The sequence below is a fragment of the Oryx dammah genome, unplaced genomic scaffold, assembly GCF_014754425.2.
Source record: "Oryx dammah isolate SB20612 unplaced genomic scaffold, SCBI_Odam_1.1 HiC_scaffold_29, whole genome shotgun sequence".
Classification (NCBI taxonomy): Eukaryota; Metazoa; Chordata; class Mammalia; order Artiodactyla; family Bovidae; genus Oryx; species Oryx dammah.
The window spans coordinates 92,164,440-92,180,185 of record NW_024070213.1 but is presented as its reverse complement, the minus strand read 5'-3'; the positions used below and the strand labels follow the sequence as shown (position 1 = coordinate 92,180,185).

The 15,746-nt window shown below is 35.6% G+C and overlaps 1 protein-coding gene across 7 annotated transcripts in view; it reads left to right on the top strand.

Moving 5' to 3' along the window:
* Positions 1–15,746, top strand: part of VEZT (vezatin, adherens junctions transmembrane protein) — an 83,280-nt gene that overhangs the window by 25,962 nt on the left and 41,572 nt on the right. For 4 of the 7 annotated variants that reach the window (XM_040234266.1, XM_040234270.1, XM_040234267.1 and 1 more), the window contains exons 2-4: positions 3,844–3,978; positions 8,460–8,546; positions 13,688–13,863. In XM_040234266.1, the coding sequence (XP_040090200.1) occupies positions 3,844–3,978; positions 8,460–8,546; positions 13,688–13,863 (398 nt within the window). Of the gene's footprint in view, positions 1–3,843; positions 3,979–7,881; positions 7,955–8,459; positions 8,547–12,787; positions 12,883–13,687; positions 13,864–15,746 lie in introns of those variants that run through there. The other 3 variants (XM_040234272.1, XM_040234273.1, XM_040234269.1) reach the window with 3 other exon arrangements.

The window sequence follows — 15,746 nt, the reverse complement described above, 5'->3', positions numbered from 1 at the left end:
AATAGTCCCGAACCTCCCAATATAGTGGGTAAGGATGTTGCAGTATGGAGCATCACCTTGCTGTCAAAGAAAAAGTAATTTGTTTTATATTGGTTGATCAAGTTTTATACGAAGACATTATTTGCTTCTATTACTCTTATTCTCTCTTGCATGTACAGAATATGAAAAGCTCACCAATATGGTTTCATATTTCATGTTAAACTTTTTCAAAATTATCACTTGTAGACTTTGATATGGCTATTTTTTGATAATACAGTTATCAGAGAAGACTTGAAATACTCCTCCCTTTCCAACTGCCTATCCGTTTACGGTCTGATTTTCCTTATATACTTCATCCAAAATAAAAACTTGCAGCTGATTCAGTGCAGAAACAGATATAAGAATCCAGCCACTTCCTCCTGTCATGCCAGACTTTAAAAGAGATTTGCAAAAATAGAAAACAATCCACTTTTCTCAATACATTTATTTCATTGTGAAAAAAATTTCATTAAAATAATGTTAAAATGTTTTAAATTGTTTCATGACTATTATAATAGGTTTATTATTATTTTAAGTAAGTTGATAAATATTTTAATTTTTTAGTTTTAAATTTCTAATATGATAAATATTGTTAGGCATCCAGATAAACAAAAGCTCTTTGGGACCTTTAATAATTTTTAAGACTAGAAAGGAGTCCCGAGACCAAAAATTTTTGAAAATCACTGGTCGTGATTTGGCTCTCTGAGATCTTTCAGTTAGTGCATAGATGATTTGGTAGTTTCAGAGAGAAAGGTAATTTTATCTGCCAAACATTTTTTTAATTAATATAAAATAATTACTAAAAATCCCTTTGCATTCTTAAAATTTGTCTTACAAGGTCTGTCTTGGTCAGTTCATCTTGGCTGATGTTCAGTTTGTTAGCCAAAGGATGTTTGTTTTTCATTTGTGTGTTATCATTGGTTAAATTTTAAATTTTATTTTGGCTCAAAGGTTATTGAGTCATAAAAGTGCAAATAGTAAAATAAATGCTACAGTGCAGAATGCTATCATAAATATAATCAATAAAGCTTTAGTGTCCATATAGTCTGTTTATATGTGTTAGAAAGTGATATGATTTGCATTAACAGCCAAAAAGAGAGAAGTACAAACATGAAATATGACAGTGACTGGAATTAACATTTTGCTAAACCTGCTTTGCCTTCATCCCCTGTCTCCAGAGGTGACAGAGGTCTTCAGAGGTCTCTGAAATTTTGCCAAACGCTTAGTTAAATGAAGCCATGAAACAAAGCAGTGATGGGCTTGGCAAGCCAGAGTTTACTAAACAACTAATAGTTGCTGTTTTGTGAAATATGAAATAGTGGTTCAGACTGTGGTTATCCAAACTGAGGGTGTATGCTCTTAGTTAATGTGCAAACAAAAAGGGAGAACAGAGTATTTATTGTATCTCTTCTGTGTATCACTTTTTAAAAATCTGTTACAGATACTCCATTTTGTTATTTTGTGAGCTGTGACATAAGCTGAAAAAGGAAGGGACATTGTAGTCAGTGTTGGACGTAGCATCAGCTAGTTTACTGTAAGGTAGGGCCTTACAGTTTGAATAAAAAGAAATTTGGCCCGGTCCCCACCCACTAAGCCCCTTCCCGGAGAACAGTTAGCAGTCAGAAGTGTGCCTCATGATCTTGATTGAGTAGGGAGTCAATAAACTCCAGGCCAATTTGTACTTCTTCGATGCCTATTTTTATATGGCTGGTGAACAAAGAGTGGTTTTTACATTTTTAATGGTTGGGAAAAATATCAAAAGAATGTTATTTTGTGACACATGAAAACTATAAGAAGTTCACTATTTCCATAAATAAGGTTTTATCGGAACATAAGCACATTCATCAGTCTGTATCAGTGTGGCTGCTTTCACACTACAGCAGCATACTTGATTAGTTGCAACAGAGACCATATGGCCTGCAGAGCCTAAAATGTTTACTATCTGGCCTTTACAAAGGAAGTTTGATGACCCTTGAATTAGAATAACTCCACTTTGATCCATTTTATTTATTGTTCTTCCCCATGGGAATTCGTTTGAAGAAAGGATTCTACTGTCTTAAAAACAAGTTTGGATTTTTTTTTTTTTTTAGTATGTAAACTTTTCTAAAGGTCAGCCCCAAAAAACTAGTATTCTTGTTCTTTTGCCATTCTAGGGGCAGAGCAAGATGGGATTCACAGTTCAGTTTGAAAATACATATTGAATAACTCAAGGCAATATTTGAAAATACATTATAAAAATGGGTAATACAAAGATTAATCATTTCTGCCACTAGAGATTTTAAGTCTGATTTAAGGATGAGACTATAAGTTCTTTCTCCATATTTTTAAATGCTTTGCCTATTTTTCTCAAAGAAGAGATTAAACATAGCTTCAAAGGAAGGCACTCATCTTCCTATTCTGTCAAATTAATAGCCAGTGAATTGCTACCAGTCCAGCAAATTCCCACTCTTCCTCATTTTTCCAAATTCAAAGATATATTCCCTTAAAGTATTGGTCTCATTTAGCTGCCTCTCCTCTGTTTCCATATCAACCAGTACATTCTTGTAATTATTCATTTGCTTCATGTCTCTGTACTAAACTGTACATAAGCTTCTTTGGTGTCTTCTTTTCTAAACACAGGAGGCTGTTTGTAACTTTAGGTAATATAGCACAATATTTCAGAGCATTAGCTTTGGAGTGAGACCTATCCTGCTTTCTGTAGGTGAGTGAATCTTTCCTCATCTATGAAACGGGAATAACAGTAGTAATGATGATGGTAAAGCATTTATCTAGAATCGTCCCATGGATTTTCATTCAATAGTGATGAGGATGTTTCTCTTTGTTCTAGTCCATAACCTGCTTTTGGCACATAGCTTATATAAAGTTGAGGTATAAATTGAACAATTACTGTGTGCTAGGGACTACTCCAAATGCTTTATATTTATTTAGTCCTAGAACCCTATGGTTTAGGTATTAATATTATACTTATTTTTAGATTAGATAGCCCAAACATAGAAAGATTATAAATCACCGTGGGTTACCAAGCTGGTAGGAGGCAGTGTTGGGATCTAAATCCAAATAGTCTGGCTCCACAGTTTTTGTTCTTAACCTACACTGCCTCTTATTTGCTGTATGCTTGTATGTAAGCTTATTTTGGTAACTTTCTTGGTGTTTTAAGTTTGTTTTCAGTGCTGACAAATGATACATAATACTCATCTGTGCCTGATTGATTTAATCAATATGATTATATGATAAATCTATAATTGATACAGTATAATCATTGCTTCTTGGCTTCAAGTAATAACTATTTTTCACTGTGAGTCCTTTTTGGCACTATATTTAGCCAGGATTAGCTATTTTGAAGCGATTTATTCTAATACTGCAAATAATTTGGACAAAGAAATTGCTTAAATCTATTTATATTCCTAAATTTATTTTTTCTTGCTGGCACTCAAAGAATGTCTATTTTATTTAGTTTTTCCTTTTTTGAGTTAACCCTGCTGAATTGTTTGTTGATTTTTTTTTTCTTTTGATGTTAAGTGGCATTGTGTAAATAATTCAGTTTGGGCATACTTGTCATAATGTTGAATTTGGTCTCTAAAACTTTTGAAATAGTTGACCTTTGAAATATAGGAGGGTTAGAGGCACCCACCCGCATATAACTGCACAGTCAGTCCTCCCTATGCTCTGTTCTTCTTGCTGGGCTTCAGCCACCCCTCCATATGTAGTGCTGTAGTGTGTATTTATTTTTTAAAATCATCAAAGTGGAGCCCTGTCATTCAAACCCATGTTGTTAAAAGGTCAACTGTAGTAATTATCTTGAAATTTATTTTATATCTCTTTCAGAATTCTCCACTTTACCAGTACTTACAGGATCTGGGACACACGGACTTTGAAGTATGTTCTTCTCTGTCACCAAAAGCAGAAAAAAGCACAGTGACAGAGGGACAGCAAAAGCCTCCTGCAAGAGCCCTGCCAAAAGTAAGGAGGAATCTCCATTCTCCATGACTCAGTCTTTTGTCTTTTACTGATTATTTAAATTGCCTTTATCCTTATCCTTACAAAAAAACACCTTACTGGCACCTCCATGTTCTTCCCCTGCACTGGTTAAGACTTTAATTTTTATTTCATCAGTGGTATGTATCTGGTTAGATAAACATGAATCCTTGGTATTTTGGACTATCTCATGGTTAATTTGTATAATGAATTGAAATTAATATGATTGAGGATCAAAATATATTGCTTATTTAAATATTGAAGTTACTTAGAGTGAACCAGGAAAATAAATAAATAAATAAATAAAAATCAGTACCTTAATGGGAGCCCAACTACAGGACTCCTACAATAACTAGAATTTTTTTCTTTAGATTTTTTTAAAGAGAAAACAAATTAATATTTAATAAATTATTTCAAAGATATATAATGGAGTAAGCATATTTACCTCAATTTCTGCTGCCCTTTGTATCTGCAGTATCATATATTTTTATATAGTAAGTATTTCGTAGATGATATACAGCATTGGGAGGCTGAGGTGCTAGAAGAAGCCACCAATAATTAGGTTTACTAAATTGATTTGTGCTCTATTAGTGCTCTATTGTTGTATTTACTAAAATAAGAAAATATTCCAGTACATTTCAGTTTTAACAAAAAGAATTCTAACAGAAAAAAATATAACCAGATTACCTCATTTCTTGAGCATTCTAGTTTAATCAGTGTTTTAATATAGGAGTCTGTTACTTTTGGGAGGAAGATTTTAAAGTTTTCAGTTAATCATTTACTCTGTAAGATAGAAAGGGAAGGATCTTTCCTTTTGTTCTTCTTAGGAAAAAACTCTAAAATGTGAAGTAACCAAGCTGGACCCAAATGCAACAGCAGAGTAAACACCAGGGAAATGGTGTTTGTTTTTTTTTTTTTAGCTAACTCTCACAAGGAAGGAGTTAAGGGAGTGAGAGCGCACACAGACCAGAACCAGTGTTGAGGGTCCTCCCTACCTAAACCCTTTCTTCTCCTTGTTCCTTTCAAATACAGATATTTCTGGGGAAAGTTTTAAAAGCAAAACCTAAAGATATTTCTAAAAGATCATTCATAGATTAAAATTTGAATTTGAGATTACTTGGCAACAGAAGACAAAGGATGGGTCAAGGGATAGTGTTGGGGCTGAAGATGAACATTGACCTCGTGTGTGTGTGTGTGTGTGTGTGTGTGTGTGTGTGTGTGTGTGTGTAAACTTGGGTTTATAACTGTTTAATTCTTTTCACTTATGACAGTATTTTTACATTTAGAAATATTGTTACTAGTTTATAAATAAATAAGAGTTTAAAGTTCATCCTCTCAGAAACTGAGGAGCAGTTAAAAGCATAGCCAGAAGGTGTTTTTCAAAATTGCCACATATCCAGAAAGTTCATTAAATCTTCATGTTACACATTTCAACTGCATAAGGTACATCTCTCTAAAATTAATTTTTTCTATATAAATCTGGGGCAGCTAAACTTTAAAAAGATTTCTTGTTCCTTCTTAGGGCATATATTTTTAGAATTGCCCCCCAGATTCTGTTCAAGTGATGAAGTTCCAGTTATTTCCTTTGGAAAGCAAATTTTCTGTATGAGTTCATGATGAAACAGTCACCATTTTTAGACTTTTTTTAAAAAAAAGTGATTGTTAGGTACTTACTGAGTATTCTGTATTGGTATTCTCATCATGAATATTCATTCTCTGTATATTTTTCTGGTTTCTTTTCCTGGGATTATTCTTAAACATTCCTTCCATAAAGTTTTAGCATCCATCCTCTGTGTGGTCTCTTTTTCTCTGAGCTATCTCATCTACTTTCTTGCTCTCACTGGCGTTTTGTCTATTCTCCATTTTCACTGAGTTCCAGATACTTGTTAGATATTTCCATCTGCCTGTGCTCCAGGAAACTCATATTCAACATGCCTAAAGCAGAGCTGTTTTTCTCAGCACCCCTGAAACAAAGAAAATATTTTTCTGTATTCCCAAATTACTACCCTCTCAATTTATCTCACAGTTCCCACACTCTGACATTGATTTGGTCAGTAAGTGACTTCAACTTCTTTCTAAAATCTAATTCTTAGTTATTGCTGTTTTTACTACCCTAGTGCAAGCTTTTATCATTATTTAGCCGGACTATTATGTCCCCTCCTAATCATGCTTCTTGGCTACACTCATTCCTTGCTAGTACAGCCACTGCTCTGTTGCCATTTATTTTTCTAACATGCAAATTTTTATTGTTTCGCTTCCTTGTATTAACCTTCCATGACTCCTCATAGTCTATAGGATAAATTCAAAACTGTTAAGACCACAGTCTTTTAAAATCTCAGTGTACCTTTTAAACTTCATTGCTCTTCTGTTCTTCCCTGGCTCTTTGCCGGCCCAGACTCTTAGCTGCCGCCATCTGCACGGCATATGCTTCCATGGCTCCCTCCTGTACCCATCCTTGTCCCTTGCCTGGGCTTAGCTCCAGTGTCAGCTCCTCTTGACCTCCTTCCTCTTACACTTCTTCAGATTTTACATTGTGAAAGAAAGTGTGAAAGTCACTCAGTCATGGCTGACTCTTTGGGACCCCATGGACTATACAGTCCATGGAATTTTCTAGGCCAGAATACTGGAGTGGGTAGCCTTTCCCTTGCTTCAGGGGATCTTCCCAACACAGGGATTGAACCCAGGTCTCCTACATTACAGAATCTTGTAATGCAGATTCTTTACCAGCTGAGCCACAAGGGAAGCCCAAGAACACTGGAGCAGGTAGCCTATCGCTTCTCCAGCAGATCTTCCCGACCCAGAAATTGAACTAGGATCTCCTGCACTGCAGATGTATTCTTTACCAACTGAGCTATCAGGGAAGCCCAGATTTTACATTTAGTTCAGTTCAGTTCAGTCGCTCAGTCGTGTCGAACTCTTTGCGACCCCATGAATCACAGCACACCAGGCCCCTCTGTCCATCACCAACTCCCAGAGTTCACTCAGACTTACGTCCATCGAGTCGGTGATGCCATCCAGCCATCTCATCCTCTGTCATCTCCTTCTCCTGCCCCCAATCCCTCCCAGCATCAGAGTCTTTTCCAGTGAGTCAACTCTTCGCATGAGGTGCCCAAAGTACTGGAGTTTCAGCTTCAGAATCATTCCTTCCAAAGAACACCCAGGACTGATCTCCTTTAGAATGGACTGGTTGGATCTCCTTGCAGTCCAAGGGACTGTCAAGAGTCCTCTCCAATACCACAGTTCAAACACATCAATTCTTCGGCGCTCAGCTTTCCTCACAGTCCAACTCTCACATCCATACATGACTACTGGAAAAACCATAGCCTTGACTAGATGGGCCTTTGTTGGCAAAGTAATGTCTCTGCTTTTGAATATGCTATCTAGGTTGGTCATAACTTTTCTTCCAAGGAGTAAGCGTCTTTTAATTTCATGGCTGCATTCACCATCTGCAGTGATTTTGGAGCCCCAAAAAATAAAGTCTGACACTGTTTCCACTGTTTCCCCATCTATTTCCCATGAAGTGATGGGACCAGATGCTATGATCTTCGTTTTCTGAATGTTGAGCGTTAAGCCACCTTTTTCACTCTCCTCTTTCACTTTCATCAAGAAACTTTTTAGTTCCTCTTCACTTTCTGCCGTATGGATGGTGTCATCTGCATATCTGAGGTTATTGATATTTCTCCTGGCAATCTTAATTCCAGCTTGTGCTTCTTCCAGCTTAGCGTTTCTCATGATGTACTCTGCATATAAGTTAAATAAGCAGGGTGACAATATACAGCCTTGACATACTCCTTTTACATTAGTTTGTAATTATTTGTACTGTCTCTTCTAAGTTCTTGAAAACAGCAGTTATGTATATTCATCTTTGTTCCCATAACCCTTTTTCAGTACCTGGAATATTATAGTCACTCAGTGAATGTAAACTCCATTTACTGGCCTGCTCAGGAAATGAGCTAATAAGGTAAACTGAATTTTTGATTGATTCAATAATATAACATATTTCAATATGAGACAGTTATTCTAAAATTGTTAAAAGAAATTTCTTCTTTAATATTGTAGGATGAAATGTTCTTAATATTTGAGAACTTGGAGTACTTGGTTTTCATTTTGAAATACCCATATCATCATCATGTTGACATAGGTAGTATTAATACATAGTGTACTCAAGATAAGGTTTCCAGCTCTCATTCCAAACTCACTGAATCTGAACGTTTAGTTGGGGGCCCTGGGAGTATGTTCCTAGCTAAAATCTCCAGGTGATTCTGATATATGATTAAATTCGGGATCAATAAGGAGACTGAGACATACTGGCAAAGCATATTATATAGCATATAATACAACCTAGATGATTATAACTTTCTTTTTCTGATTAAAAAAAGTGATTAATTAGAAGTAGGTTATTTGAAGTTTTTCTGATATTTAGGTGCAGTTTAATAATCTTGCACAATATCATTCATCTCCTTCAGCAAGGCACCCTGTTAAAAGTGGCTGAAACCATCAAGAGTTGGATTTTGGCTCAGTCCAATAAGAATGATGACTTACTTCACAAGTTGGTAAGTGTTCACTTCACTTTTTGGTTACTTTTCAGGGCTCCAGTTTTTTTTCCAATGAGAAAATCAATGAATCCAAATTTGTTTTGCCACTGATTTGGGCAGTGACTAATTTTAATTAGAAATTCTGGGCTGTTCTCTAAAAGGAGATTATCTGCTTCATGAAGTGTTAAAAAAGTTTGTATTGCCTAAGGAAAAAGGAAAAGGCGATTCTTCAATAACTGGATATCTTTGCATATGGACTCAGTAGTATTTCATAGATCTTCTAAGAGGTTGTTAGCTACTGAGAATAGGATATTCTGATAGTTATTGAAGACCTATTTGTTAGATTATTCATGTCCTGCTGCCATCTTCCTCCACTGACAGGTATTCCTCACACTGAGTTAGAAAATAGATCCATTAGTGGGATCTTCCCTCTTTTCATTCATTGATTGTCTCTATTCCACAGCCTTTGATTACAAAGTTTGGGCAAAATCAAGAGTGTGGTTCCTCCCTAATTTATTTATCATTCATTTACCATTCTCTTTGCTGTGTGCTTAGTCACTCAGTTGTGTCTGACTCTTTGCTACCCCATGGACAGAGGAGCCTGGCGGGCTACAATCCATGGGGATTCTCCAGGCAAGAATACTGGAGTGGGTTGCCATGCCCTTCTCCAGGGCAGCTTCCAAACCCAGGAATCAAACTCAAGTCTCCTGCATTGCAGGCAGACTCTTGCCGTCTGAGCCACCAGGGAAGCCCATCATTCTCTGACAACTTCATGTATAAAATTTAGTCTTCTGGGATTGATAAATCAGAGAATTTCCCAAAGACTTGCTTGATCTCTGAGCCCCAAGAAGGAGTGCCTCAATGTTTTTACATCCTAATATTAATAATAGGTAGTATAGTTTAAAAAAATAAAATTCTCTCACAAGTAAGCACATTTCAGAATCTTCTGCTGGCCTATGACCTTAAGATGATAATTTAATTATTATTCTTGTAAATTATCATTTGATAAGGAATGTTTACAAAGTGCTTTCACATTTTGATTTGGTAATGTAAACACTATGTAAGGTTCAGTATGGTTTACCATTTGGAAACCCTGAGGTTCAGATATTTCAGTTTGGTTAAGAATACTCATTAAGAGAGTTGTTAAAAAATGTTCAGCTAGAAAGTGAGTCAGAATTTGAACTCAAGTCTCCTGGTTTCAAAGCCCAGGCTCTTTCCTTTATAATGTAGCCCTCTCTAGTTTGCGTGTTGTTTTTACTGACTAAAATTACCTTTTTAGCAGTCCACTTGGGCAGGTTCTCTGTTTAGGGTTCATCTCCGTAGGTGTTTTGAGAAGGTCAATGAAGTATCTTTTCATCTACGTAGAATATTGTCTCTATCCAGGTGGAGCCATCTTCATTCTTCAGTGATACTAGGACTGTGGTAAGGTATGTGCTTGGTCTCGTCAGTCATGTCTGACTCTCTGCAACCTCCTGGACTGTAGCCCACCAGGCTCCTCTGTCCATGGGGTTCTCCTGGTAAGAATTCTGGAGTGGGTTGCTATGGCCTCGTTCAGGGGATCTTCCCTACCCCTGGATCGAACCTGTGTCTCCTGCACTGCAGGCAGATTCTTTATATGGCTCGTTCTTTGTTGAGCCATGAGGAAGCCCCGTAGTAAGGTATATGGGTGCATATACATTTTTCTGTGGTTTAATCATAGTGTGCACAGTCCTGATCTTTTCATTCTTGGATCTTTGTCACTGGCCACATGCTTCATGTCATATTTCACTTTAAAGTGCCAGCTTTTGTATGCATCTCTTTTGTGCCTACATTATGTAGAATTTTAGGAAGTACATACCTGAGAAATAGTTCACAAGTAATAACATAAGGAATTGCCCAGTTGGCGTGTGGCATGAAATTGCTTGACTTTTTTCTCTTGATTATAAAATATTTAAAATTTTGTTAGCTATACAGATACTGAATGAGTCCCTCTGTCCTTTTATAAAGATACTGGCAATTGCTCCATGATATCTGAACATTTTATTATTGTTCATTTTCATTAAGATAGTACTTTTTTCTTAAAGATTAAAAAAAAAATTTATAGCAACTATGATACTAGTGGTATTGGCACTCTCTAAGCACTTTTTGGCCTATAAAGTGCTTGCCCAGAAGTTGTCTCACCTGATCCTCATCAGCTTAATTAAATAGCACTATATATTTAAAAGTGTGTAAGATCATTGAAGTATATTGACACATGAATATGTTTTCTTCATCCCTAGGGGCCACAATAGAAATCTCTTTATTCTTTAGCAGTGCTTCTCATATTCTTCATTCCATCCAGGCAGTATTCTTCCTAAGTTATCTTCTCATGCTGTTTCCCTGTTCAGTTTCTAAAAAGATACCTACTACCTATCAAGTCAAGTCCAGTTCATCGCTTTGACTGGCATGAAAGTGTTTACATAATTTGGCCTTAATCTACCTTTCCAGTATTATCCACCAATATTTCACCAGCCCAGTATATTCTTCCTTTTTGTTTATTCCTTGCCTAGTCTCTATATATGTACTATTATACTGTGAATTGTGTTCCATTTTTCTATTATTGGAATCTTTCCAATAAGCAGTTCTAGCTCTTCCTCAGGACCTTTCTCAGAAACTACAGCCTGTTGGATCTCTTTTCTACAAAAACCTTGTAATAATTATGTGTGCTGTGTTCTATAAGTTTTTATATTATACATGCTTTTCTTTACTGTACTTTTAAGTATTTCATATGTACTAACAACACTAACAGCTAACACTTACATAGTGCTTACTGTGTACCAGATACTCTTAGCAGTTTATAAATACTGACTTATTTAATCCTTGCAGCAACCCTATGAAGTGGATACTATTATTATCCTCTTTGCAGATGAGGAAACTGAACAGAAAAATTAACTTACTTAAGTTGTGAGACCAGGCTATAAACACAGGCACTAAGTCTTGACACTAAGACTTGTTGAGGGTAAGCCAAAGTTCACATCGTATGCTTCCCTCCCAGCACAGAGCACCAGTACTATCAGTACTACCTCAGATCACACTGGTTTGGGGGAGGCTTTATCCCCAAACCAGCCCTGGTGCCAAGGAGTGGTGTTGAAGAGTGAATTCCTGATGAAGCAGCAGGTCCATAAGAGAGCCTGTGTAGAGGAATAGCTCCCATCTATGTTAATTGCTTCCGCCTCTCTGTCAGTGTGGGCCTTCATTTAATTAGGCTTCTTTTAAACTTACCCATATATAAGTACATAGAAGTCTCATAAAAGGCCTGCTCTCAAGTTTTTTGTAGCAAAAGTTTTATTTTTAATATTTCCATCTGAATATGGTCCTGTCTGATGAGAGAATCCAAACCAAATTATAAGGCCACTACATGAAAATTTATTTCCAAGATTACTTGAAAAGCTGCCCTGCTCCACCCACTGCCCTCCCTGCCTCCCATTGCCCACCTTCTGTTGACAGTCTGCAGCCACTGTCCCCTTCCCACCTTCAACAGCAGTATAAAGCAAGTCGTGCTGTTCTGTTTATGAAAGTGGGATGGAATGTCAAAAAATCGAGTAGCTCCTAAAGTAAGGATTGTAAACAAGAGGAAGCAGTAGTTCAAACATGAGCCATAGAAGTGCTGCAGAGGTACGTCCAGGGGGTACCAGTAGATGGTAAAATCTATATCGGGCTAAACAGAAGATCAGCACTGCACTGAGATGCTTTTTTATTATTATTATTGATAAGAAATATATCCAAATAGGCTTCATATTAAAAAATACTCTTCTCTAAAAGTGATACGTACAACCCATGATCAAGAGGATAGGTACTTGTAGTATGTGGATCACTGCCTTCTTGCTTAAGTCCTCATGATGAGCTCGGGCTACAGTTTTAGTGTGGGAATGATTAACTAGGAGGAGGAAACCCTAGACCTAACTGATTTTACTTTGATTGCTAAAGGCCTTGTCCATTGAAAGTTCTCTTTTATTTTTTATCATACAAGATGATTCTATTCTTGAATCAAATGCAAAATAAAAATTTAAATTTTCTGATAGAGAAGACTATATTCAGGAAAGCAGAACCAACTAACTACCAAAGACATATGATTTAAATCAGAATTCTGGAAAGTTACTTAGTTTCTTTGAGCTTCATTTTTCCTCTATAGAATGGACAAAAAATGATAATGTACGTGACAGGGTTACTGTGAGAACTGCTCTAACATTGCTACTTCATCTCTCATTTCTCCACCAGTATTGCCCATTTCTCCAATTAGTATTGCCCAAAACTAATATTGGTCACTTACAGGTCCCCAAACTAGAAGAGGCTTGCTTTCATTCTGTCTCATCCCATTCTTCCAACTCTTCATCTGGTCAGTTCTTGTGTATCCTTTAAGCTTAGGCTCTTTTACTTTCTCTTTGTTGCCGGTTTATTCCCTCAATGCCGTTTTCATAATAACCTAGTTATACCTCGTCATACTTGTCTGCACTTTATATTGTAACTGCTTACCTTTCAGCCCTCTCCTTTAAACTCTGAACTCTCTAAGAGTAAAGACTTGTATGTCTTATTTATTTTTTTGTGTTTTTGGTGTCAAGCATGTTGCCTGGTATGTTATGAGATATTCCTTGATAGATGGATAAAAGGGAAAGAGGGAGGGAAAAATGAGCTGGTATATGTGAAAGCATTTTGTAAACTATAAAATGCTATGCACGCATTAGGGCCATTTTATGTTATATTCCTTAATGATATATTTTTTTAATATTCGAATGTTTCATTTTTAGAAAGCCTTGATCCTGCTGATGTTATTCTTAGATGTTGGCTGTATTATTAGAGTATCTAGGGACAGCATATCTGTTAGAGGATTATATTTTCCATGTTGTTTTGCAGCCATTTAATTAATTAGGCTTAACAGGTTTATTAATCTGTAAAAAATACATATTTCACTCAATATGTGGCTCAATGATGTCTACCTCTGTTTTTTTTGTTTGTTTGTTTCATATTTACTGTGAAAATATAACCCTGTACATCATACTGAAAATTGATTGACTATTGTTTCTTCTTCTTGGAGTCTATACTGAAAATAAACACCTCTAATTTTATTAGCATGGTAGAAGCTTAATATTTAATACAAAATTATGTGTGTATTAATACCTCTTTTCTGGTCTTTCAATGGCAAGGATATTGGATTCCGACTCGATTCACTTCATACTATCCTGCAACAGGAAGTCCTGTTACAAGAGGATGTGGAGCTGATTGAGCTGCTTGATCCCAGTATCCTGTCTGCAGGGCAACCTCAACAACAGGAAAATGGACACCTTCCAACACTTTGCTCCCTGGCAACCCCTAATATTTGGTACTGTCCAGAAAACATCTACCCTTTGTTTACATTTAGAGTATTAGCAGAGGAAATCTGTCATCGTCCTCTCCATTATAAAGGCATTATAAACATTTTAGCATTGTAATTAATATAATGATATGCCAGAGGTTTTTTTTTTTTAAAAAAAGGATACCTTCTAACTAAATACTATTTAAAATGAAAGTGGGAAAAAACATCCAGTTTGACTGTTATGTACTTGCAACTCAGTGTAATTAGTTCTGTGTATAACAGCCCAACAAGCAGGATTAACATATGCCAAAAAAGTCTCTCTTATATACATGTTTGCATGAGGTCCTAGCCAGTTCTTCATGTTTCTTTATCCTTAATAGATTATATAATAATTACATTGTAGAGACACCCAGGAGAGTATGAGACCTGGAGATAAACAGTCGATTCCTCCTTTGTTAGGTGAGATGAGATCATAGAGAACATAGATAATTCAAATGGTCTTAAAGCTTGTCAACCACTTGAAGTATTTGTGTTAAATGCACAAGTCCTGGGCCATCATCTATTAAGAAATATATATGTATAGTAATAAGGAATTGTACATTCAGAGCTGTTAATATCCTCTTTCTATTAAAGTATGAGTTTATTAAATGAACTAAATTATTGCTCAAACGGTTCAAGTTATATGGGTAGTTACATTCATTGGCCTCAGTGTTCTGAATTTGTCTGTCTTTCCTGTCATGTCGACAAATGCTTCATTTTGTAACAGGTAGTCTGTGGGGTCGCACAGAGTCGGACATGACTGAAGCGACTTAGCAGCAGCAGCAGCCATGTATAGTGTTTTCCAAATGTGTAGTTACTCAGATACTGTCATGATGAAGTGTACAGCATCTTAACCATTTAAAAATTTAAGAACTTAAGGAGCTGCTAAAAGGAATCATAGGTTTCCAGAATTTTGCAACTTTGTATTCCTTTGACTACAAAGGTGATTAAGCAAGTCTGAGGCCTATAAATCCTTTATAGGTTTGCTACAAGTATATAAAAGTATATGATGAGATTTTGCTATGATATTACCAATATTGCCTAACAGTAAAGAATTCCAAGGGAGATTTTGGCAGGCAAATATTTATTAAATATTCTTATGTGTTATTTTCTTTATAATTTGACTGTAACTATCTTCAAGTATTAATGATGATGTTTCTTGGATATCCTTAGATATAACTCCCCTGTATTTGCCTTCTTATACGTAAACTTTTTCATCAGAGCCTTCACTGCTTGAAAGAAGTTTGTAATTGGCCTAAATTTAAAAATATCATGTGTATTTTGATTTCACTTAAAGCAGTATAAAAGTACAAAGCTTGTCCATATTATGGTCTTCAGTAAATATGTATATTCCAGAATTGTAATGATAGCAACTTAAAATTAGATGACTTTATTCAAAGGAATTACTCACGAAGTATATATTATTTCTAATTGGAAAAATGCTTATAGTTTGTTGAGATATTATATGTTTTTGCACAAATAATTAGAGTCTGATTTTAGGAAAAAAGACCTCATAATATCTCCAAATATGAAATATTTTTAACTCTTTATTTTGTATTAGAGTATAGATGATAAGGTTTTTAGTATTAAAAACTAGTAACAATTAAACCTTTTTACTTTTATATTTATAAAATCAGATTTTAAAATCTGTAATTGTTTTTAAGTTAAAGAGTATGTATCTTAAAAAAAAGTTTATTGAGAAGACACCTATTTATATCTATCACCTAAACTTATTAGCTTTAGACTGTGGTAACTAGCAACTAGATAGTGGTACTAGATATTTTTTAACTGTTTCATGTTATTTTTTTAATGTCATATTTTATAAAGTCATAGTTTATAGAGAAGCTAGCATTTTACCTATTTTGCTGCTG